This window comes from Pleurodeles waltl, chromosome 5, assembly GCF_031143425.1.
Source record: "Pleurodeles waltl isolate 20211129_DDA chromosome 5, aPleWal1.hap1.20221129, whole genome shotgun sequence".
Taxonomy (NCBI): domain Eukaryota; kingdom Metazoa; phylum Chordata; class Amphibia; order Caudata; family Salamandridae; genus Pleurodeles; species Pleurodeles waltl.
The window spans coordinates 1,631,373,633-1,631,399,150 of record NC_090444.1 but is presented as its reverse complement, the minus strand read 5'-3'; the positions used below and the strand labels follow the sequence as shown (position 1 = coordinate 1,631,399,150).

Genomic DNA, 25,518 nt, shown 5'->3' with positions numbered 1-25,518 from the left:
GGACATGTGGGTTTAAGTTTTACATGTCCTGGCAGTGAAGAACTCCTAAAGTCATTTTTAACTGTTGTAAGGCCTGTCGCTTTCATTGACTAACTCTGGGTTACCGTATTACATTACATTTAATAAGTGATAACTTTAGATTGGGGCAGGTAGGGATATGGTAAAGTCAGATTTTAAGTCACAGTTCTGACAATGCCACCTTTAGGAAGTTGTGAGTTTTTTTGTCCCAGTCATTTGTGCCTTCTGCCAGTGTCCTAGGTTTTAAGATTGTGACTAGCTTCACTGTTGAGGTTTTAAGATTGTGACTAGCTTCACTGTTGAGGTTTTAAGATTGTGACTAGCTTCACTGTTGAGGTTTGTGTATTGCTTCCAGACAGTAAAACAAAGGGAGCATAGATGCCCAGTCTCACTTACACTTTAAAGGGGGTTGCCTCCTGGACACACAAAGGGACCTTTATACCAGGTCTCCCCTGTCTTTTGTCACCCTGAGACAGATTAAAACTTTGAGAGGGGAAGGGTAATAACTTTCCAGAACCATATGTGGAGGTTGGAGAGGGAGTCCGTGCGCACAAAGGCTGATACGAGATGTAAATATTGGACCTCCAGAGCCGCTTATCAGAACACAATTGGACCTGTGGAAGTTACAAGAGGACTACCCTGATGCCAGAGGACTGCTCTGCTCCTTGAAGGACTACGTTGCTGCCTGAGAAGGAAGATTGGACCGCCTTACCTGTATCCCAGGCTACTCAGAGTGACTCCAAAGGTCAGTTGGCTAACATCCTGTGTCAGCTACAAGGGCACAACAAGTTTCAGAGGCTTCCCTGCAACTGTCCAGCTGACCTGCTGCAATTAGACCTACCAGAAGCCTGCTGGAGCGAGTCCTGATCCCTAATAGGTGCCCCCAGGTCCTTGGCTGACATCCAAGAGATCGCCTCCATCAAATCTAGTGCAGAGTGGCGCTAAGCCCTGCAAAGCATTGCCACGTGGCTGAAAGCTTCATCAGAACCAATGCATAGCAATACAAAGCTTCACAGACTTCACACCAAAGACGTAAGGAACAACTCTCAGCAGGCCAGGCTTGATCCTGTGCCTGGCCTGTGCTCCGTCAGGCTTGGCCTACACTTGTGACTTTGTCTCAGTCCTCCACAAGCAAATACCCACAGCTGGCGCTTTCTGCTTCTTGGTGCTAATTTTACTTAAAATATTAAATTTTATATCTCCAGTTCTACAGATTGGATTTTTGTTGTTTTTATATGATTTGTTTTATTATACTCTGCTGTATTATCTACATTTGTTTGGGATTTTCTTGTGTTAAATTTTCACTTTATTACTGTTGGTGTGCTGCACAAATGCTTTACACATTGCCTCTAAAGTTACGCCTGACTGCTCTGTACCAAGCTACTAGAGGGTTAAGCACAGGTTAATTAAGTGACTTTTTGGGGTTCACCCTGACAAGGATGTTGGTTGTTGTCTGAGTGGGGCTTCCACTCTCTGTCAACCAACAACTCAATTTCTTACAGTTATCATAATATTGTATCCATCTAGTCCTAACAAAATCTGCATTGCTGGTTTAAATTCTGTAGAGTTCAAGATCCCTGCTACTGCTTTTCCAAACATCCAGTGCATTCTCCAGAGTTGACAGCAAACATCCAATCTTGAGCTTGAGTCTGTGAACCCTTTTTTCCCAATCAGTTTCTTCCATGACACCTGCTTATTGGCAGCCCTGAATTCCAAGTTTCTTCTCATTTACTACCAAGTTACCATGAATATGTGGATGAATGTAAGCCACTAAACAAGATACATTGGCAGAGTTGAGCACGCCACTGCGCCCCTCTGCGTTCTTCCCCATACAATGCAACTGAACAGCACTAAACCCAGCAATCCTGGGCAATTTGGCCACAGTCCTCCTTCGACTCATTTCCCTTGTTTACTGCCCCGTCTTTCTCATGTACTCTAGTGCTATGCGGCAGCCTCGCCTCATGCGGCACTATGACAACGACTAGGATCAAATAAACACAGAAAACGTTTTTTTTTTTTTTTTTATTGCAACATTGTGTAAGCTTTACCTTCTTATTTTTGCTGTCTCAAATAGCATCTTACACATATTTCGAAGTGGGACCGCTAACATTAAACTTTAAGAAACGTCATGACCTCTTTTGGTTTTGATACAATGAAAAATAAAATAAAGTTTTTTATTTTTTCAGCTTTCAATAGATTCCCGGACACAGATGACTAAAAAAGCCGTCGCAGCAATCCAACTGATCACTGAAAGAAAAGGAAAAAAGGCCATTGATGACGGTACTGCTGGGAATTCCCCAATTACTTACGAGGAGGCTTTGAACCACCTGAAGCAATCTCTTGCTCATCTGGAAACTCTCAGTCATGACCTTATAACTAGCCTCAGGAGTACCGACCAGGTAATAAGCATTTCTTTTTCACTAATAACCTTTTCTGGCAATTGCTTCCCTTCCATTACCCACTACTACCACCTGCTAGTGGATGAGTTTGTTATGTGACCTGACTGCCACACACTGATATCCTTTTACGTGGCTCATCTAGGCAGACTGGCTGTAGGTCCAATACATGAAAACAGAGACATCATGCAGAACAAGAACATTTGAAGGGACATGTCAACGTCAGCTTATATTTGCAGGTGTCTCGTTATAACTGGTATTATCTAACTCTATAGCACACTTATCTCTCATTGCATAAGCAGGGGAGTAGGCTATGCTTTTTTTCGTGGCCTCCACATAGGAAAGAAGATGGAGGCGATGCAGATGTAATTTCTCTGAATCTGTTTGTAAAATGAGCCTCCCTGTGCGGACATCTTGAAGGGTGAAGAGTCTGAAATGATGAGGTTGGGTAGAGATAAATTAACACGCTAAAGGTCACACAGTGTGCTTCCTCGCTGCTGTATAAGATTTTGAGAAATAGGTTTGAGCAACAGATTGCACTCTGCATGTGTAACCAGAGCCACGTCAAAGCTTCCCGAAAGGCAGAAGCACAATGTGGATGCGTGAAGTTTATATACTGCTTTTGTACAGCTCTGGCTTTTGATAGCTACTTTCTAACATTGCGGGACATCGTTGTCTGTAGTTTTTGGTTTAACCAGTGGCCCTTTCTGGATGATGCAAAGTGGGAAGATGCTGGTATTTGAATAATATTTGTGGTATTCTTCAGCTCTGATATTTGGCGGGAGTGATTGTGTCGCTTTTTGGAGGCAAAACATGCTGAAGGTGAACAAACCACTACATTGCATGTTATGGATCATTATCAGTGAAAGCCATATTTAAGCTCCTGAGCAATGCATGATTAGTATCTTAGGCACAATCTACCTAACCATGTGCAAACCACCTTCTAAACGTCCACAAAGACCGTTCCACCCAAAATCAGCCACACACTACGATAGATGGGGAGCTACAACACCTTTCCTTGTACTATAACAAACCCTATAGCATCCCTTGCAGCTGGCCTGATTATAAGAATGAGAATACACCACAGCTCAGTGGCGCATGAGAAGACCAGGATTGAAATGACCAAGATCATCGGGTCTTCATGACAGATGCCCAGATTCTCACCAAGTGCTGGCTGGTTACACTGCATCAGTGCCAGGGCGGTGGCAATGCTCATGAAGGCTCCTCGAGCTTCACCCTTTTGGTGTAGTCTCTGTGGTTTTGTTGTTGGCTCAAAAGACCACTTGAAGGGGGTTGTTCTTAGTTTTTCTTGAATAGATGCCACAAAATGTTCCAGAGGTAAGCTCCCCCGCTTCCTTGCGCTCAGGTATCCTTTGCGTTCTCTGGAGCCTCCTGCCCTTGTTAGTATCTATATACGGCCTCTACATACTTTGTTAGCTGGTTGGAAGGTTTCACATTTCTGCTGAAGACAGCTAGCTTTTCTTTCCCATTTCTTGCACTATGGACAGGGACTCTGGCATGTTATGTCATCCGATAGACACCATTCAGACGTTCATGAGGACAGTGTCCTGGTGTTGAATACATTAATAACAGAGGTGGTGCTAGTGGGCTGTAAAGGTGACGCTTGAAGTGATCTCAACTATTGGTTGCTACTTGGGGCTGCATTCCAGTGCCTGATCAGCCAGTGGCACCACTAGGAGAAGATGGGGTCCTTAGAGCAGTGCTGAAGACGTATACTGGACTGGGATCAGACAAGCAAGATGTCGTGTTTTGCATCAGCCTTCTTTGGCCGTATCTAAGTGGCGCACCCCTTACACACTCTTCTACAGACTGTCCACTCAAGTCCAGTAGCCTGACTGTGCTCCCTGTCATCCTTGTCCGACTCCCAGGTTTACTTGCCCTAACAGATAATGCTGTTGCAGCTGAGCTGTGAAAATTCTGTCAGTTGTCATGAGTTTGTATGTGCCCCAGGACATACTCTCGGCCTGTTAGTCTTGCAGGACTAGCAGCGCCTGCGCTCCGGGAATACTAATATCGACTCTGCTTGTTAATTTAGTGCAGCGCAGGCTTAGTGTCAGGAACTTGATGAAAGGAAAAGAGTGACACACGGGTATTGACACAGCAATGGAGCATTCCTCAATTTTTAATCCTCAGTTCTGTTTCCTCCCTCCTGCACACATTTTATTAGCTTCTTAAAAAGCATGCAATACATGATCCAGCATCCCAGGTGGACATAACTCTCACTGGGAGGTGCCAAACAGTGTTCTGCCTTTATGGAAAGTGCAATGCCGCAAACTGTACACAGCTAAGAGATTCCCTCCTGCTCCCTTATTTTTTTCAAGTTTTTTACTGTAACCTAGACTTGACATATGTAACCCATTCAACAACGATACACCAACTGATATTTCTACACCAAAGCATCAATATTCAGAGTAACTCAGCTCACCCAGACGTAGTTAATACCACACCCACAAGACTCATGCTGCATAAAAACATTTTATATTTAGACAGACCTGCTCACCCTAGATACCAAGTAGGGGCATTCTCTCAGTCCGCTCCCTACATGATTGCAGTTTTTGACCCTGTTCTAGAACAGCTTACTTTGGGGGCATTCCATAGCATATGCAGGGGTGTACAAATGGATCCACGTCCTCTCAAACACATTCGATTAACAGCCATACCACATTTTACCTGTTGAACATGGATATAATACATTGATGAAGTATTTTAATTATATCAGCATAAGGCCAGACCTAACAGGCACCTCTTTAGGGTAATCACGTATTTTATCCAAATCCTCCTCTCTCAAATGCTCTATATCAGCTTTGCACCGAGACTAACACACTCATTGTGACTAAGGACTTATTCAGTAAAGTTTTGTTTATCAAGAATATTGCATCAGGTGGTGGACACTACCCTATATCCTATTGGGGATTCATCTCAGACCTCAGATAACTGATCCATATACTGCAGGAGGTCATACTTCACGTATAAGTACTTAAAGCCTTACATTTTCAGGCAGAGAACATTTCATGCAGAGATGGAAAAAGGATGATACACTTTTAATTTCATACATCACTCAAATAACATATTCCAGTCATATCACAATTACTGACCCCTGTATTGTTTCACAAGCCATGTAACAACTCCGAATCCCAGAATGGCATCTCTAGAATTAGCACATTCTTTTGCTCCAATTTCCATGTGGCAGTCTTGTGTGCCTAAATTACAGCCTTAGTAGAGTTTGGTAATGTATTTTGAATTTACTCCAGAAAATGGCCCACTAAGAACTACTGACTCTCAACCCATCGGAGTAAGTTCCTGCTGAGAGGCAACAGCTATTTAATACCATCAAGCAGGGAGGGCCCCTCTTACTAGGTAGAAAAAATCTTGCATCATATACTCCAGTACATGGCAAGATACATTTAGCCACATTCCCATCCCACATAGGTGTAGAAACAAGCTCCTACAGCTTGATGAAATCATAATATTGGGATGCAGAATGGGGTATTTTGTATGGCAGTGAGGAACCTGAGAAGGACAATTATTTTGTATAGGGTTCAGCAAACAATCAGGGTGATCCTGCAGAAATGGCAAATTTTAAACAGATTCCTTCATTATGTATGTTGACTAGTTAAGTGATTGGTCTCATTGTATAGCATTTTTGGTTTTAGATTTTAGTGAGAGACCTTTAGCCAGGCTTGCCTCTTGTATGGAGTTAATGGAGTTAAAGTGCTGGGCTTTCAGTTTAGCTTTGGTGTTCATGACGTTGGGGGTGTGGTAGATGCTTTTTAATTTTCTTCTGTGGACAGCAAGGGTATTGGTTTAGGCTAAAAGAATAGAGAAGGTTTTGTAGGGAGTCAGGTTTTTGTAAATGAGGCATAGTATTTCAAAGGCTATCACAGTAACAAATTAATAAAGAAGAGAACTGGAGACTTTTTTGTTCTGATAGCTACTGTTAGAAATGGGGCCTTAGGTTGGCAGTCAGGTTGCCCCCTGTCCAAGCAAGGACCTTCACTCTAGTCAGGGTAAAGGAGAATCACACTCAGTTAACCCCCGCTCACCCCCTTGGTAGCTTGGCACGAGCAGGCAGTCTTAACTTCAGAGATAATGTGTTAAGTATTTGTACAAAAACACACAGTAATACCGTGAACCACAAAAGTACACAACACCGGTTTAGAAAAATAGTTATTATTTTATCTATATAAAAAAGACCCAATATGATAAAAATCCACAATACACTGTTAAAAATATGAATTGAGCACAAAAATAGTGCTTAGAGGCACAAATGCTGCAAGTTGGTATTAAGTGGAGTTGTGACTGAGTTGTTTCCTACAATGCAACGCCAATGGTGCTGTTTACAGAGTCGCTCGACCCTCAGGTACAATACTTTAGCAAACAAGTAGAAAACAGGCCAGTGCACGGAGTCTGGGAGCGAGGCGTCACTGGGTCCAATGCGGCATCGGCTACAGGGCAGACATTTATACAAGGGAAGGTTTAGGCCTAGCAAGTGGGTACACTTGCCAAGTTGAATTGGCGGTTTAAAACTGCACTCATAGCACTGCAGTGGCAGGCCAGAGCCATGTTTACAGGGCTACAATTTTGGGTGGCACAAGCAGTGCTGCAGGCCCACTAGTAGCATTTGAGTTACAGGCCCTGTGCACCTCTAGTGCACTCTACTAGGGACTTACTAGTAAATCAAATATGTCAATCATGGATAGCCAATTACACGTGCATTTTACACAGGAGCACCTACACTTCAGCACCGGTTGGCAGTGGTGAAGTGCCCAGAGTATCAAAAACAGAGTCTAGCACACATCAACAACCTTGGAAACAGAGGCAAAAAGTTAGGGGAGACCACGCCAAGTATGCCAAGTCTAACAGCGACTTCTAACCACAGATTCCCCGCTTCAGAATATTCCCTAGGTGGAAGAGTGGATCTGAAAGTTTTAAGAGCAGTGATGTTGTACACGGCTAGGTGGCTTTGCACAGCTCCGCATTAATCTGTTTCCACCCTGGAAGTGACGGAACAGAGCAGCATATAGACATCAACCCTGCTTGCTGATGTCAGTTTCTTCCTTTAGGCACCTTTGAACGTGGATCCAGAGTTCTCCTCCCTCTTCATCAATCAAAAAATTCCTTTCAAAACACTTTTCCTGTATTCAAGGTTATGATGTCCCCACCATGAGACTACCGGATTCAAACCTTGCTGTGACTGTCAGAAACAGATATCAGTGATTGATCTGCACAAGGTGTGCCTCTGGTGTTTGGGGTTGAGGTATGACTCCAAGTCATGCATAAAATGTGCCTTCATGCACTTGAAGGCCCATTCCCGTTCCAAGTCGAGGGCACAAACTTCTTCACCCACTCAAAACCACACTGGCGACACGTCCTCTTCACAGTTGAGATAATCCTGTAAATCAGAATCAAAATCTAAGAAGAAGCTTAAGTCGTCGAAGTTGAACTTCACCCCATCCCGCCATTCTGTCTTAAGAGAAGTTGGGAGGGCATTGAGGTGCCATCCAATCTAACTCTTGATTCCCGATTGCAGTGCTGGCTCCTCAGCTGATACTGTTGCACCCTGATATCACAGGCCATCACCGAGGCTGCAGCTGGTCGACACCTTCAAGGTAGTCAAGCTGTGTATCTGCTTCCTTCAAGTGTGCTTTTGGGCCCCAAGGGTCCACAGGGACCTCCAGTTGGGTTACCACCAGCAGATCTGTCCTCAATACTGTCTGTGCCCCTCAAACTCACCTCGGGTTTCTCATAGACTCCAGTGGTGACTACCATTCCAGCTTCAAGGAGAACACTGTTTGAGCCTTTGGCAACTCCAGGGTCAATCTCTGAGCCAAATCCATTTCGACTCAACAGAGGTCGCTCCTTGACTTCAGTCCAGGGTACCCAGTTCGTCTACACCTAACCTTTTAGTCTTTTTCTTATAAACACCTCACTAGTCTAGTAATAGAGTACGGTAATAGTGAAAACTTTTTTTCTTAAGCAGTAGCATAGCTCAGTGGGCTAAGTAGCTCTATAACAACTGCGTGTCAGAGGTTTGAACACCAGCCGTATCAATATAGCTTTTCGTCCTTGCAATGTCTACATAAATTGTAATACCATCTGTTATTTTAAAGCACAGAGGCAATGCAGCTTGGGCATGTGCAAGTATGTAACGGGGATGTATTTCAGCTTTTTTTCCTATTTGCAAAAATGAGTTTTTCTTACTTTACAGGTGAGAGCAGTGTTACCTTGTTTTTTGCTGAGCACGGTAGAAAAGCGGCCTGACAGATCTCGCAGGCACATTTAGCAGTGCTACATCTCAATTACACTGAGCTGAATTTCAGAACCGATTGTCTCCTTAGAGTAGGAACATTTGATGCTGGGAATAAGTTCCCCCATTCGCAAAGAATGTGTACCTTGTGTTGGAAAGCGTCCCAAGATTTAATTTAAAGGTTGATTGTCCCTAATTGCTCAATGTGTGTACAAAATATTTGCACCCTCATTTTTTAATGAACGGTGTTTATGCTGCACTGGAATCTTATGAAGACAGTGAATAGAGGATGTAGACTTTTTAAAGTTTTAAAATCTCGTCTTTTCTTTGTTTAATCTCATAAGTAAATACGGTGGATCCTGTGGTAACCTGTTCTCTTATCTTAATGAATAGAAATAATAAAAACACGTAGCATACAGGCTCAGGCAGGTTACCCCAGTGCCACATGCTGGGCCCTGAGACAGCTGTAGTGATAACGTAATAAAATAATTTTATCAATATAGATCATTAAATGAAGCCATACAAATCACGAAATAACAGCAAGGAATCAGTGACCTCTGCTACCCAGGAATCCAGATCACGAAATAACAGCAAGGAATCAGTGACTCAGTGACCTCTGCTACCCAGGAATCCAGACCAGTGATTATCCTCACAAATTTTTCTTATACATTAACAATGAGCTCAAATATGTTTCGATTAATCAGAAGCTTAACCCCTTCGCTGCCAGGCCTTTTCCCCCTCCTGTGCCAGGCCTTTTTTTGCCTATTTGGAATAGTTCTCGCTTAGGCCCTCATAACTTTTTGTCCACATAAGCTACCCACACCAAATTTGTGTCCTTTTTTTCCAACATCCTAGGGATTCTACAGGTACCCAGACTTTGTGAGTTCCCCTGAAGGAGGCCAAGAAATTAGCCAAAATGCAGTGACAATTTAGTTTTTGTTTTAAAAATGGAAAAAATGGGCTGCAGAAGAAGGCTTGTGGTTTTTTCCCTGAAAATGGCATCAACAAAGGGTTTGCGGTGCTAAAATCACCAACTTCCCAGCTTTCAGGAACAGGCAAACTTGAATCAGAAAACCCAATTTTTCAACACAATTTTGGCATTTTACTGGGACATACCCCGTTTTTTCGATTTTTCTGTGCTTTCAGCCTCCTTCCAGTCAGTGACAGAAATGGGCGTGAAACCAATGCTGGATCCCAGAAACCTAAACATATCTGAAAAATTCTGAATTCCGTAAGGAGTAATTTGTGTAGATCCTGCAAGGGTTTCCTACAGAAAATAACAACTGAAAAAAAAAAAATTGAGGTGAAAAAAACAGCAATTTTTCTCTACGTTTTACTCTGTAACTTTTTCCTGCGATGTCAGATTTTTTAAAGCAATATACCGTTACGTCTGCTGGACTCTTCTGGTTGCGGGGATATATAGGGCTTGTAGGTTCATCAAGAACCCTAGGTACCCAGAGCCTATAAATGAGCTGCACCCTGCAGTGGGTTTTCATTCTGAACCGGGTATACAGCAATTCATTTGCTGAAATATAAAGAGTGAAAAATAGCTATCAAGAAAAACTTTGTATTTCCAAAATGGGCACAAGATAAGGTGTTGAGGAGCAGTGGTTATTTGCACATCTCTGAATTCCGGGGTGCCCATACTAGCATGTGAATTACAGGGCATTTCTCAAATAGACGTCTCTTTTACACACTCTCTTATATTTGGAAGGAAAAAAACATTTAGAGAAAGACAAGGGGCACTAACACTTGTTTTGCTATTCTATGTTCCCCCAAGTCTCCCGATAAAAATGATACCTCACTTGTGTGGGTAGGCCTAGCGCCTGCGACAGGAAATGCCCCAAAACACAACGTGGATACATCAAATTTTTTCACAGAAAACAGAGGTGTTTTTTACAAAGTGCCTACCTGTGGATTTTGGCCTCTAGCTCAGCCGGCACCGGGGGAACCCTAGCAAACCAGCACATTTTTGAAAGCTAGGCACCGAGGGGAAACCAAGATGGGGTGACTTGTGGGGCTCTGACCAGGTTCTGTTACCCCGAATCCTTTGCAAACCTCAAAATTTGGCCAAAAAAACAAGTTTTCCTCACATTTCGGTGACAGAAAGTTCTGGAATCTGAGAGGAGCCACAAATTTCCTTCCACCCAGCGTTCCCCCAAGTCTCCCGATAAAAATGATACCTCACTTGTGTGGGTAGGCCTAGCGCACGCGACAGGAAATGCGCCAAAACACAACGTGGACACATCACATTTTTTGACAGAAAACAGAGGTGTTTTTTGCAATGTGCCTACCTGTAGATTTTGGCCTCTAGCTCAGCCGGCACCTAGGGAAACCTACCAAACCGGTGCATTTTTGAAAACTAGAGACCTAGGGGAATCCAAGATGGGGTGACTTGTGGGGCTCTAACCAGGTTCTGTTACCCAAAATCCTTTGCAAACCTCAAAATTTGGCCAAAAAAACACAGTTTCCTCTCATTTCGGTGACAGAAGTTCTGGAACCAGAGAGGAGCCACAAAGTTCCTTCCACCCAGCGTCTTGTGGATTTTTCTACATGGCAGCGTCCCAAAGTCCATAAAGTACAGCCCTCACCATTCCAAGTGGGACGATTTTGAGAGTAAGCCAAGTTCTCATGGCCCAAATGTAAAACTAAAACCCAAAATAATCAAATGCCTTCTTGCTTGCTGTGGGATAAGATGCTTTAGAGTGCGGGGAGAGCTGAAAGACTGTTACCCCCTTCAGTTGAGGTGGGGGCGTAACCAGGCCCATACTGGTTGGTAGCAACCACCCCAATATTTTTTGTTTTTTTTAAAATCCCTGGCATCTAGAAGACTTCCCCCCCTCCCCCCCCCCCCAGGTGTGGATCAGGGGTAATTGCCCCATCTGCCCACTGGTAGGGGGAACAACTTTGGCCCCATTTATTTGGGGTGGGGGTATGGCCATACCCCCACCCTCTTATTTTTGGAAAAAAAACTTCCCTGGCCTCTGGTGGGCTTTCTGCCCCCCTTGGGGCAGATGGGCCTTCCAGAAATAGGCCCATCTGCCCCCATTGGGGGGCAGATATGGCCAACAGTAATGCGCTCCCATGGGGAGCCACCCTTACCCAAGGGGCTGCCTCCCTAAAGAAAACACATGCATACACACACACCAATCCCTGGTGCCTAAGTGGTTTCTGCCCCCATGGGGCTGATTGGCCTAACAAAAATTGGCCGATCTGCTCCAAGGGGGGCAGAAATGGTCTAAATACAATTTGCCCCCCAGGGGAGCGACCCTTGCCTAATGGGTCGCTCCCCATCTCTAAAAAAAACAAACAGACAAAAAAAAAAACACAAAAAAAAATTTGCCCTGGCGCCTAGAGGTTTCTGCCCCCATGGGGGCAGATCGGCCTAATAACAATAGGCCGATGGCCTAAAATAAATTTGCCCCCCACCCAACCCCCAAACCCCCCCGGGAGCGACCCTTGCCTACGGGGTCGCTCCCCTTGCGTGACATTGGCGCAAAAAAAAATGAAAAACAGTGCCTAGTTGTTTCTGCCCCCTTGGGGGCAGATTGACCTAAAATCGGCCGATCTGCCCCTAAGGGGGGCAGAAATGGTCTAAATACAATTTGCCCACCAGGGGAGCGACCCTTGCCTAATGGGTCGCTCCCCATCTCCAAAAAAAAAACAAAAAAAATACAAAAAAATTCGCTCTGGCCCCTAGAGGTTTCTGCCCCCAACTGGGGGCAGATCGGCCTAATAACAATAGGCCGATGGCCTAAAATAAATTTGCCCCCGCAACCCAAACCACCCCCCCACCCCGGAGCGACCCTTGCCTACGGGGTCGCTCCCCTTGCGTGACATTGGCGCAGAAAAAAAGACCCCCGGTGCCTAGTGGTTTCTGCCCCCTTGGGGGCAGATTGACCTAAAATCGGCTGATCTGCCCCTAAATGCGGCAGAAATGGCGTAAATACAATTTGCCCCTCCAGGGGAGCGACCCTTGCCTAAGGGGTTGCTCACCATCTGTAAAACAACAACAAAAATCCCCGGTGCCTAGTGGTTTCTGCCCCCCTTGGGGGCAGATAGGCTAATTAAAATAGGCTGATCCGCCCCCCAGGGTGGCAGAAATGGCCTAAAATAAATTTGCCCCCCAGGGGAACGACCCTTGCCTAAGGGGTCGCTCCCCTTGCGTGAAATTCACAAAGAAAATAAAACTCCCTGGTGTCTAGTGGTTTCTGTCCCCCTTGGGGGCAGATTGGCCTCATACAAATAGGCCAATCTGCCCCCAAGGGGGGCAGAAATGGCCTAAATGTAATTTACCCCCTAGGGGAGCGACCCTTGCCTAAGGGGTCACTCCCCACCTCTAAAAACAAAAACAAAACAAAACAAAAAAAATTATCCCTGGTGCCTAGAGGTTTCTGCCCCCCCCCCCCCCGGGGGCAGATCGGCCTAATAATAAGGGGTCGCTCCCTTATGCCAATTTCCACATTGAAAATAAATCCCTTGTGTCTAGTGGGCGTTTCAAAAGCCGGATTGCTTTACAATCCGGCTTTTGAAACGCTGAGAGAAACTTCAAAAGGAAGGAAATTAATTTCCTTCCCTTTGAAGCCTCTCCGGCCTCCTCCACGAGGCCTCTGTGATTGTCAGCGCGTGATGCGCGCTGACGTCACGGGGTGGGGGTCAGCGGTGGAAGGGGAAGGGATTCCCCTTCCATCCAGGACAGGGGTGTGTGGGTGGGGGGCCCTTGGGGGGGGGGAGCACTAGCACCCCCACCCCCCCACCCCCAAGTTCCCGGGTGCAGGACAAGGTGATCTCGTCTGAGGCATCTGGGAACCGGTGCCTTGGACGAGATCACCTTGTCCAAGGCACTGTAGCGGTTAAGCTTGCCAGCACGTAAATATACAGAGATGTTACCATAAAAACGTTTTCTTTTTCATCAGTATCTCCAATCAGAATTTTTTTATTTTTATGATATCAAAATTTATGTTTTTGTGTGAGTAGGTTTTGTACAGAGAACAGCTTGTCATTTTCCTCAAACATTCACATGTAGTGCTGGCAGTTTTTTTAAATATCTGTATTGCGTTTTTAATAGACTAAAACACCACAGGTATATATCTCCGTTACATAGAAACATTAAGTAGCACACAGTGTGAATAAAGCATATTATGTATACTTGACAGAGGTAGTCTGCTTTAACCGCTTGTCGATCACGAGTGCCCTTGGAAAGCTCTGTTTACTGTGGTTATTTATCTGTGTGTATCTCTCGAGATTGACACCACTCAAGGGAGTGTGAATTAGGAACGTAATTGAGACTTGTACAGTGTAAGGAAGGCCATTGGGCAGTAAGTGAACCAACATGAGTGATTAACTCATCAGGAGGCAAAGAGGACAGGTTGAAACCTGCATCTTGAATAGATGTGAAGTGGTGTGCTTCAAGTGTTCTCTTTTAAGTTCACATTATGCATTTTCTTACTAGTTATCATCAGCCTCAAAAACCGGGAAAGTCCAATATGTGATCAGGTTTGTAAATTATGTTAGGCTAATAATAGCCAGAATTATGTAAAGAAAATGCCCACAGTGTTGGAGGCATCATATGCCTGGGCTCACGGTTATGCCCTGCTTAGCCACACTTTGATGAAGATCGCCCACTATGGGAAGAACACCGTTTGTTTGCATCCATTTAATTGTCATGTGCTTTTCTGCAGACTACAATTTCATCACACAGCTCATTTTTGTCATTTTAATGTAACTAACATAATAATACCTGCATAAGTATTATATGGATAATATTTTTAGGATGTTGTAGGGTTAAGGGTAAGAGATTATGGGTGAAATCTAAGGAGTTAAATGTAAGAGTAATGGGCAGGGTTAAGGGATTGGGAAAAGGGGTAAGGTGGCAAATATAAGGGTTTATTGTTGTAGGGGGTTATTCAGTGTAAAGGGGTTATTGTAAGGAGGTGGGGTACTGAGTTTAAGATATTAGGGTAAGGTCTGGGAGTTAAGAGTGTAAAAGGATTAGGGGATTTGGGAAAATGGTAAGAGGGCAAATGTTGGTGAATCAGAAGTTAGGGTGTGGACTTTAGGTTTTAAAGGTAAAAGGATAAAGCTTTAAATGCAAGATGGTAAGGGTTTAGGGTAATGGAGAAGGGCAAGGGGATAAGGGTAAGGGAAAGAAGTAAGAGGTTAAGGGTGTAAGGGTAGCGGGTTGTGGATAAGGTTACAGGGATAACAGGTAAGGGGCTTAGGGTTAAATGTAAGTGGTAAGGGCATAAGATCTTAAAGCGAAGGACCTAAGCATGTAAATGTAAGAATTTAAGGGATTAATGGTAAATGGGGTAAGGTTAAGGGGTTGGTGTAAGAGATTAAGAGTAAAGGAGAAAGGAATTAAGGATGTAACGGTAAACTGGTAAGTGTTTTAGTTATCGGTAAGGGGTGTAAGGTGTTACAGGTTAAGTGTTTAATAGAGGTTAAGAGAACCAGGTTAAGATTAAGGGGGTTAACGGTTTTGAAGGGTTAATTATTAATATGGGGTGAGGTAAAAGTCACTGAATAAACAATGTGATTGTGATGATGACATGGTAAAAAGGGAGTTATCTTTAGATTGATGAGGAAATGGTAAATGATGAAAAAACTGCAATGAGGTGGTGGGCAAACAAAAGCTAGGAAACTATATGCATATTTTACTGATGGTGTACCTTTATGCCTGAGATAGGCTTAAAGTTGATAAGAGTGCCCATTAAATGATGAGACCTCCCTTTAATGCCTGGGATATCTAGAATGGTGCCAAGATTGCCGGAGCCATGTCAAGCATGGAGACCATTATGTGACGCAGAGTCCTGAAAAAGAACCCCCAACACAATATCCCCGGACAAACACACATATCCCTTTGAAGAGCACACAATTTCTTCAGATGTTCTCTTATACTCTCACAAACATGCAAATGCACGCAGACCTGCACACACTTATTCCCCCTCCCAAACCACCTTCTGAAATCTAGTGAACCTGCAGGTGTTTCTCCTCCATAGTCAGTCGCCTCACACTCTTAAAGCAAGAACAGCATTGCAACAGGAACAAGCATATGGCTCAAACTAAATGGCGACAAAACCCAAATTCTATGCTTTGGCTCCGGCAAAGAATTATGGAATTCACGCTGGTGGCCGTTAGAGTGTGGAACTCTGCCTGTGCCTATTGTAGCCACTAGAAATCTAGGTGTCATCTTTGACAATTGTCTCTCTTTTAAGTCGCAGATTAATCATGTTGTTAAAACCTGCTTCTGGAACTTAAGAATGCTGAAAAAGATCTTTCTTTATCTAACAACAGAGTGGAGAGTTACGGTCACACTGGCATTGGTAGTATCCAGATTGGATTATTGCAATGCTCTGATGCTTAATTTGGATAAGGCCTGACTCATGAAGCTTCTGCTTATTCGAACACAGCTGCCAGCTTTATATTAAACCTCCCTTATTCTTCTTCTGCCAGTGGCAGTTTGAAACAACTGCACTGGCTACCAGTAGAAAAGCGTATCGGACTCAAAACTTTATGCTTGACCTACAAAGCTGTACATGGTAGGGGATCGGAATATTTATCCTCAAGATTACAATGGTACAGACCCAGCCGACAACTTAGATCTATGGGGGCCTTCAGAATTCAGGTCCCTCGCACATATGGGGGCAGATGGGGAGACAAGGCCTTCACGATAGCTGCTGCCAGATGCTGGAACTCACTCCCAGTGTCTATTAGGGAGAAACACAATTTCTTGGCTTTCAGGAAGCTAGTCAAACTTGTCTCTTCCCACGCTAATTTCAGTCTCCTTCACCCCAATTGGAGGTCAGTTGCGCACTCTGTTCTGTATGAGCGCGTCGATGCTTCGGCTGGAACGCACTTTATAAATAACATATACAAAATACAAATACAAAAATATGCTGCTGCCATGACTGACAGTTTGCCCAGTTCTCTGCCTCCTCTGCTGAGTGCTGTGACAGAAAGCCAATCAACATTGGAGGAGGGTCATGACGGTCTTGTCCTGTGCGACAACTGGTGCATTTAGCAACAGGTAAAGGTGTAACTATTTTTTTTAATATACACTCTGCATGCAGATAAGGAGCTAGGGTTCAGCTGCCCTCCACTGAACATGCATTGTGCATGTCATAGGCACTCGTTAGCTCAGCTAATAGGCAGAGTCAGGACCTCAGTTTATCAGAAGCCCTGAGGAGATGTGAAGTGGTGGGCCAACCATCTAATTGTCTTTTTTCAGATTTTCCTGTTTTTTGTACCCCACCAGTTTTCTGTCAGGATAGTTCATACATTGCATATTGTCATGGTTTTTGCATTAAATCTTATAGAATCTTCACCAGAACTTATTGTGTCTAGCCCCAGGGGATATTTTCATTGCTCTCCCTTGGTTTCTTGCAGGGTGTCACAAACTTCCTCGCTTATACGTAATTAGCAAATGTTTCAACAAGGCTACGTATTGCTTCCCCTAGATTGATTTATTAAAGTAGTTTTTTAAGGGACACTTGCCCAAGTACAGGCTGCTGGGCCCCTGCATTGTTTCACTTCCCTTTAATCCCATCTGACTGCTGGCATCGACCTTCCTTAGGTGGGTATGTTCTGGTTATCCGTCTTTGATGCTGTAACCGTAAGTGACGTGTACACTGTTTGAAGGCTGCTCCTTGCTCTTTTTTGCAGGATGTACTTCACAAGTATGCTCACCTGTATGATCTATCGCGCTCAGAGAACGAGAAAATCCGCAACCTGGCAGTGACCATGTGCCTGGAGGGTCAGTCTCTGGACATGATCCAGCAGTTATTACAGCTGGCCGTTGAACCCCAGGGGATCTCTGCTCGGGACGTGGTTCAGAGTGCTGTGCAGAAAATAATTGTTTCCCTGAGGTAAGTTCTGACTCGCGCCAACTTGAAATGAAAGTGATTTCCTTCGTGTCTTATCTAAGGAAAGGCCTGCCGAACTGTGGCTCGAATCAGAGCCAGTTTTTTTTTTTTTTTTTTTTAACAAGACAGTACTTGGCAAGCGGCTGGACTTTCCAACTTTGTTTCTACCGCATAAAATCAAAAATTAGATGTAAAAAATAGCCTTTTAAAATATTGCAGCCTCCTGTTTATATCAGTAGCCAATAACACAGTAAACACGGAGTGCCTGCAAGCCAACATGTACTACAATTCTTTGCATATAGCTGTTTCGAAGTTTCAGTACTGTGTTAAATTGAATGCATCATGGCAATGAGTGTTTATTTGTATTATTTATTTTATAAAACTGTACACTGGGTCCCACTTACTCCCTTGTGCTATGTTGCACAATTCAAACCCTCCCAATATGTTTCTTAAAAAGGTAAATGTTTTTTTTCAAAAGCATTGTGGTGACTTTCTTACATTTTGTACAAACACATAAATCATGTGACATTTAATACTTGATCACACTTTCATCAGTGACCTCAGTATTTTATATTTGACCATTTATAATTATTATGTATTCATAATTACATGTTCATAATTTTCGGTGTCATGCGTTAAATGGCATGATAACACATAATGATGCCATCTTATGTGATAATATAACAATATGGGAGTTGATTGAGGTTTATTGAAAATTCAAATAAAAAATACATTTAAAACATTGAGGTTAAGGGCAAGCGGTTCCGTGGCCAGTGGATGCCACTAGTCTGCTTCCTGATGTGTAGAATGGATTGTTTGCTTTTCTACAACTCACAGGTATTTATCATGTTCATCATGTGCCCTGGCTCATCTCCCAGAATGGATTCTGAAGTCGGTGTCTAGGCAAAAATATTTTTCATGCCCATAAAAAATATGAACAGGAGAGTTTCTGCACTAGTCCTCTTGATGTGGTTTACAACCCCTGTAACAGAAATCTGTCGTATAATGGTTTACAGATTGTGTGGCAGATAGATTTTCTTTAAACGGTTATAACAATATCAAAGTGTCTTTTTGAGTTAATTGAAGGTGAAACTCAAGAGCGCCAGTTTCATTACTTTCATTTTCTCTTATCGTTTGCTTTTTTGGCCCACGTACTTATTTACACACATTTGCCACCTAGATGGCCTCCTGTCTTATATTCACTGCACTAAGAAATATTTTTGCAGGACATTAGTGGCTCAGTTAATTGCCACCTTTTCGGTGATCACAAAACCTTCACTTAGTTATAATCACCTCACTAATATGTTTGTTTCTGTTTGTTAATTCAGTAATGTGTGTGGGCTGCATTCATTGCATGTTTACATATTGGGAATTGTTAGAACAAAACATACACGTTTTCCAGAGCACATCAGTCACAGTGGCCGTTTTGAAAATAATTTGATGACTTCTCTAGCGCTAGATAAAACCCAGTAAATACACGGTTACATTTTCAAGTTGCAATAAAAAGGGGTGAGCAATTGGGAAAAATAAACAGAGGGAATGGGTTCTAGTGATCTGTGCCTAGAAGTAGAGAAAACAGAAGCTTGTATATGGGGAGACAGGACTAAAAGACCCTCGTGGTCAAGTTCTTGGTTAAAAATAAACAGGAGACAATGAACGCAGATAAGTGGCATGGTCATTGCTGAGCCAGTAACACATTTGTACACAATTGTGAAACAATGGCTGCAGGGAATGTAGGGTGTGATTTTTGTTAAAAGAGGATTGTAACTAACAATGTATGAAGAGGGGAAGGTGAAATGAGGCTGTTTCAAAGAAAAATGCAAATAGGGCACTGTAAGAAATTAATTGAGGGCGGTGAGTATCCACCTCAAGTAATAACCACAGCCCTTGTCAGAATGAACCCTTAAGCTCACTAAATTAACTTTAGCTCAACCCCCTGGCTCAGGTACACAAGAGGCAGCCTTATCTAATATGTATAAACACTTTCTTGTGTTCTAAAAGAATTACAAAGTCAAAACATAACACAAGAAAAATCCCTAACCAATTTAGAAACATAGAGTACATTTTGATAAACTAATAACTCTAAAACAAATCAAATCCAATAAGGGAGACTGGAGTTGCAAAATTTTAAAGTTTAAGTGTGAAAAAAATGGCAAAACGCATTACGCGCCCACCACGGTTATCTGGTGGCACTAGAGTGGTGCCTAGGCACAAGGCATAAGGTCGACCGCAATAGTTTGTACAGCTGAATCAGATTTTCTGTTGCGAAACAGCTCAGAGTGGGAGCATCCTAATTCTTTTGCCTAGCAGCAATGCACATTGGTCAAATCAGCTTGGCAGGTTCGTCCTTGGCCTCCGGAGGTCATTGGAGAAATAACTTTTTCAAGGCCCAGCTGTCAGGAAAAGTACTACAGGAAAAGTATCCTTTGACACCAATCAAGAGTCTAAGACCTTGGGGACAGCACTTGGGGGTCAGGACTCACTCCAGGAGAGGCCAATTGGAACTGGTTGGCTGTGAAGTTGCAGAAAAGGTTTCTTAAAGCTTGTTGTGTCCTTGTACCTGGAACAGGAGGTCTGCCTAATGACCCCTGGAGTCCTTGTGGCTATTGTATTATATTGCAGCATTTATATAGCACTTACTACCCCTATATTGATACTGAAGCACTTGCCTACATGAGTAGCATGCTACACAATGCAAGTTGTGTGGTGGGAGGATGTTGTTTTTGCTTTGACCCTTTGTGAAAAGTGTTTCTGTGTTTTGCGTGATGACCACTGAGGTGCGGGTATCATGTTGATGAACACAGTGTGTATCAGTCTGTTGGATGATGTGGTAATTCGCGACCAGTTCAGTGGGCAGCTTCTCTCCCATTGAGAGTGGTGCCTGGTTAACTAGAAGGAAAAAGGAGGAGTGACAGGGAAGGCCCATTTGAAGGTAATTAGGTTAGTTTACACTGCCCAGATGGTCATTCAGAATAGCTCCCCATACGCAAGGGCTTTTTCTCACCTCCTGGAGCAAGTTCAAGTCATCAAGAGGGCTTCTTAGCTGCCAAATGACAGTTGAGGCTTGTAAACATTGGTTTCTAAAGGCTTTAGGCAGGGACAAAAATAATTAAAAAAAAAACTTTCCAAAATATGTATCACAAAGCCTATTCCACCAATGAATTAGGCTTGTAATTAATATTTAATAAGTCCCAAAATTAACTTTGTAGTGGTTTCCTAGCTCAGGATAACAATATTACATTTTATATTGTATCCCAAAGCTTTCCTATGGGATAGCCAACCCTGCTGCAGTGAAACTAGATTGTAGGACATTTTCACTGTAAGGACATGTTTAACAATAAACTTTTACATACCCTGCTTTTAAATACCATGAATCCTGCCTTACAAGCTAGAAGGCCTACTCAGTGGTGACTTATTGATAATTAAAATGAAGGGCTAGGCATGTCAAAAGAGGTCAAATTTGCAGTTTCGAACCTGCAGCCAAGTTGCAGATGAGAAGCCTGCAGTCACATTTACGCCGTTACTGTTGTGGATGGCACAATGTGTGTTGCAGTCCACTTGTGACATTTAACTTACTGACCCAGGGTACACTTTTGTACCATATACAAGGGACTTATAGGTAAGTAAAATGAACAAAACAAGGGTATGCCAGTTTCATAATTTTGTGAGGGAGAGCTTAGGCACTTTACCACTGGTTAGTGGGGGTAAAGTGCACAGAATTTGACAGTTAGCACAAACTGACAAGGAAAAAATCTAGGCTGATACATGCAGAAAATGGTCATTTGCAACAGGCTCATATGGTGGACAGTTGATCAAGATGTGCGTGTAAATGGTGTCTCACATATATAAAGATGTTTATAGTAAGGGCAGAATATAATGAATTTAGAAAAACATTAGTGACAATAATAGTTCCTAAATACAATTTGAATTAGAATTCCCAATGAAACACGTGACTATAAAATGTCATAGTTGTGATACTGAAGGTAGAAATAAAATAGCAAGCAATTCAGATGTAAATTAGCACAGAAGAAGCATATCTTGAAAGCGTAATGGTGACAAAATACATCTTGTCTAATGTTTCTTGGAACCTGAATGAGATTTGTATAATGTTGATAAATCATGTGTAGGAGAAATATTTTGGGAAGTCATTTGAATAAAAATGACAGTAACCACCAAAATAAGTGAATGTGAGAGAAATATTATAGGTATTATGGAGCAAGGGATTGATTGTGGAACTGTGAACTCATAAGAATGTCAGGAATTAAAGGGAAGAGAGAAAAACAATCATTCAGAGAGCAGAATTAAAATGTGGAAAGTGTCAAGACTACGTATGGTTGAGGCTGAATACAAGCAATTAGTATTTCACTTAGAACCTTGATTCAACCGTTGTCAATGTCATTCTTGCACAGCGGTGAGTGCAACCTCTTAAAGGGTAATTACTATGAGAATCCCTTTCAACTGTAAGAGAACCTTATAAGTCATTGTAGCCTAATGATACTGCAAAACGAAAATTACAAAAGTCATGTAACATGTTTTGTGTGCTAAAAGTAATGAGTAATTCTAAGGGAGCAAAAAAGGGGACTATTTCTAATGACACATAAGACATATCTCACCGATGTATGCTGTGTGCAGTCTCAATCCCCTTTTTATCATTTTCTTTCTCTGTTTCTATGTTGACCCCTGTTTTGATCCCTAACTGCTCCTACCATCTGCTGTATAGCTAATCTGCTGGTCCATACGTAAGGGTTAGTGCTATAAGAAGCTCTAGGGATACCTGCACCGATGATCACTGAAATGCTTAATTGCACTGCAGAGTCTTATCTTTGTATCTTAATACTCAGTTGTGCTGTCCTAGCTTATCTTTGGACAAAATAAAATCACTTAGATCTGCCTCTTTAGTTGGACCTCATTTACGTTTGTTGGAGTGCAAGGCTTAATTTTCAAAATCACCTGAAAACAGTTCCTTATTTGTAACTCCTCCTTATTCTGCGATATCTTTCACAATCCCTTCTTTATCTATTTTTTTGCATTTGTTTGCCATAAATATGGCGTAGATAGAAGACTGGTCTTCACAAACCCATCCACGTTGTGCCACTGGTCATTGTACAGTATAAAAAAGAATACTTTGCTTACCTTCTGTAACAGTCTTTCTTGTGGAACTCTCTATCTGCAGATTCCTCACCTCATGACTCTCCCAAGTCATCAGACTAGATCTAGAAAAGTTGAAATATCTCTCCTGCACCAGTATATGGCGCCATGAGAACTACTCAATGCAACTTTTCTTTCGGACATGACATCCGAAGCTATACATGGCATCACTCCAGGCACTATGATGTTGGTTTCTCAACCTTTTTTCCACACTCTTAGGAGTAAAGACTAGTTTCACCAAAGTGATAAAAATGCAATGGAGAAAATCTAACTTAGAATTTTATGAAGTACACGGACTCATAACGAGGGTGGGGAGGGTGATTGGTTCGGTGAGGAATCTGCTGTAGCTATATAGAGCAGCCACCAAAAACATTGTTATGGAAGGTAAGTAACTTATTGTTAAGATGGACACTTCTACCAGCTGATTTCCCACCTTGTGAATTTGGGCAATTAGCCCTAGAAGTTGTTAATAATAACTCTTCCACCTAGGGATAAGTTTCAGAACCTAGGGGAGACTTCCACCATCACTTCTTCCTTGGATCCTTGTGAAACTCTTTCCACTTTCTTTTGAAACAATTGATAATATCTATTCTTAGTGACCAATTTTAGATGGCAATGACAATGTAAAATATGAATCCACTCCAAAAGCTTCTCTTGAACTTAACCCCGTTCACTCATTTCATCATTATCTCCCTTATTAGGTAAAATCTGGGAATGACTGCTAGCCGCAGACTGGATTCAGAAATGTATTTGAGCTGTACCACTGCGTACAATACACAGTAATTGATCACACAACAGTGAAGATGGGAGGGTCAGTAAGGAATCTGTGACTAGAGTCTCTACCAGATAAGGCAATACCGAAGGTAAAAAACTTGTTATTCTGATATAGAATTCTAGCCATGGATACCCAAGCAGTACATCCCCGGGCACTGTTTCTTGGCCAATGCGCAGCAGATCTTAATGCACAGGACAATTCATCATGAGATTGCTATTTTCTGTACAGCTGCCCTTTTTTTTGCTCTAAGGTAAGGAATCTGCAGCTAGATAGAGTCTCTACCAGATAAGGCATTACTGAATGTAGGTAACTTGTTCATCTGGATCTCTGCTGCACCAGTTTCTAGCCCATGCCTTTAACCAAATTCTGGAAATGATTCCTTTTAGCATTCATTTGGCAATATGTTTGTGTCTGCTGGTTTTGTTCCACAGCACTGAAAAAGCTGTAGTTAGCCCTCTTCTGAAAAAATCTTGAGCCCACCTTCTTATACTCGGCAACTTCCTTCCCTATCCAGACTTAATTTTCTGAGCAAAAATATGGAAAGGGAAATAAAGGATCAGCTATCTGCCTTTATTGAGACAACCAACCTTCTTGATCCTGTTCAATTGTGTTACTGCTCCCTTCATGGAAAGGGATCTGCACTTCTTCCATTCACTGGTCATTCCAGATGCATTTTGAATTGGGGATGCAAAGCAGCCTTCATCCTATTCAACTTCATTGCTGCTTTTAGCACCACTTTGAACAGCACTCTGTGCTGTCTCCTATTCCAGCTAGGCATAAAAGGCCCTGTCGGTAATTGTCTTTCGATAGACCTCAAGCTGTAATTCTATGTGTTTTTCAGTCCTTCTTCAAGTCTCTTAAACAGGGGGTTCTTCAGAGTTCCTTCATTAGTCCAATATTTTTGAATCTCTATATATTTATCCCGGACAACTGTCTTCAGATTGTACGTTTTTCCCTCATGCACTGGGCTGATGATACTCATATTGTGGTATACATCATAGAAAACATTGAGGAGGTTTAAAATAGATTTTGGTTATGCTTATCAGATGTGAATTCCTCGATGATCTCAATCCACTTACATTGAAAGAAGTGAACAGTGCGGTCATTTGTTTTGGGACCTTACGTCCCATCTAGATCTCCACCTGGTGGTCCACCTATAATAGCAGCCCTCTTATCCCTACTTCATTTGCTCGCAGTCTTGGCATTTTCTTCGATGCTAATGCCCACTATAAAGTTAGAGTTTAATGAATGAACAGCTACTTGAGTTATGCTGCTTTGAGTACTCGGTAGGGTACTTCTCTGTCACCAGCATCCTCTCGCTTAACTATGGTGCAGGCAATTATTCTGTCTTGTTTACACATTATTTTGCTCTATATCGAACTCCCTTGTTATTTCATGCAGCATCCCCAGCTCATTCAAAATGCTGCTGTGTGTCTCATTCTGGGCTTGCCAGCGAGATCCTCCATTTCAAACCACCTTAAGCTGCTGCATTGGCTCTCTATAGCTAAATGTGTGATGTTCAGTGCATTGTGCTTTTGACCCTGCATGGCTAACCTATAAGGTTCTATTGTCCATTATTATTGTGCTCATTTCCAAAAGCCCCACTTAGCCCCAGTGGGAAATGTATCCTTTTCCGGAATGAAGAACAGGGAGGGATCGCCCATCCCTCATCTTGCGACTTGTGCTCTGTTAGATAAAGGAGAGTTAGGAGTCAGGCAAATCAGCCTGAGAATCTCTTCTCTGCAGGAGATGATAAAATACAGCCCTGGCCTTGTATTTTGAATCATTGCACGCACATATTGATTGGATTTTTACAATTAATATGATTACTTGTTATAAATAACAAGTGCATTATAATGGTCATGATTGTTTTAAACAACTCAGCAGAAAGTATGCATATTAGCACTTAAGTTAAAAATGCCCCAATCATATTTCATCACACATCCCTAACATATTAGTCGCTTCCCTACCCATTGTATCTGTAACTGGTCCATGTTAATTCATTAAACTTTAATATGCCAATTCATGTATAGTTTCCTCACATACCTT

General features: G+C 42.6%; 1 protein-coding gene across 2 annotated transcripts in view; it reads left to right on the top strand.

The window, feature by feature from the left end:
- Positions 1-25,518, top strand: part of NBAS (NBAS subunit of NRZ tethering complex) — a 1,762,396-nt gene that overhangs the window by 1,195,114 nt on the left and 541,764 nt on the right. For both annotated transcript variants that reach the window (XM_069235962.1, XM_069235961.1), the window contains exons 45-46: positions 2,205-2,417; positions 17,347-17,549. In XM_069235962.1, coding sequence (XP_069092063.1) covers positions 2,205-2,417; positions 17,347-17,549 — 416 coding nt within the window. The remainder of the gene's footprint in view (positions 1-2,204; positions 2,418-17,346; positions 17,550-25,518) is intronic.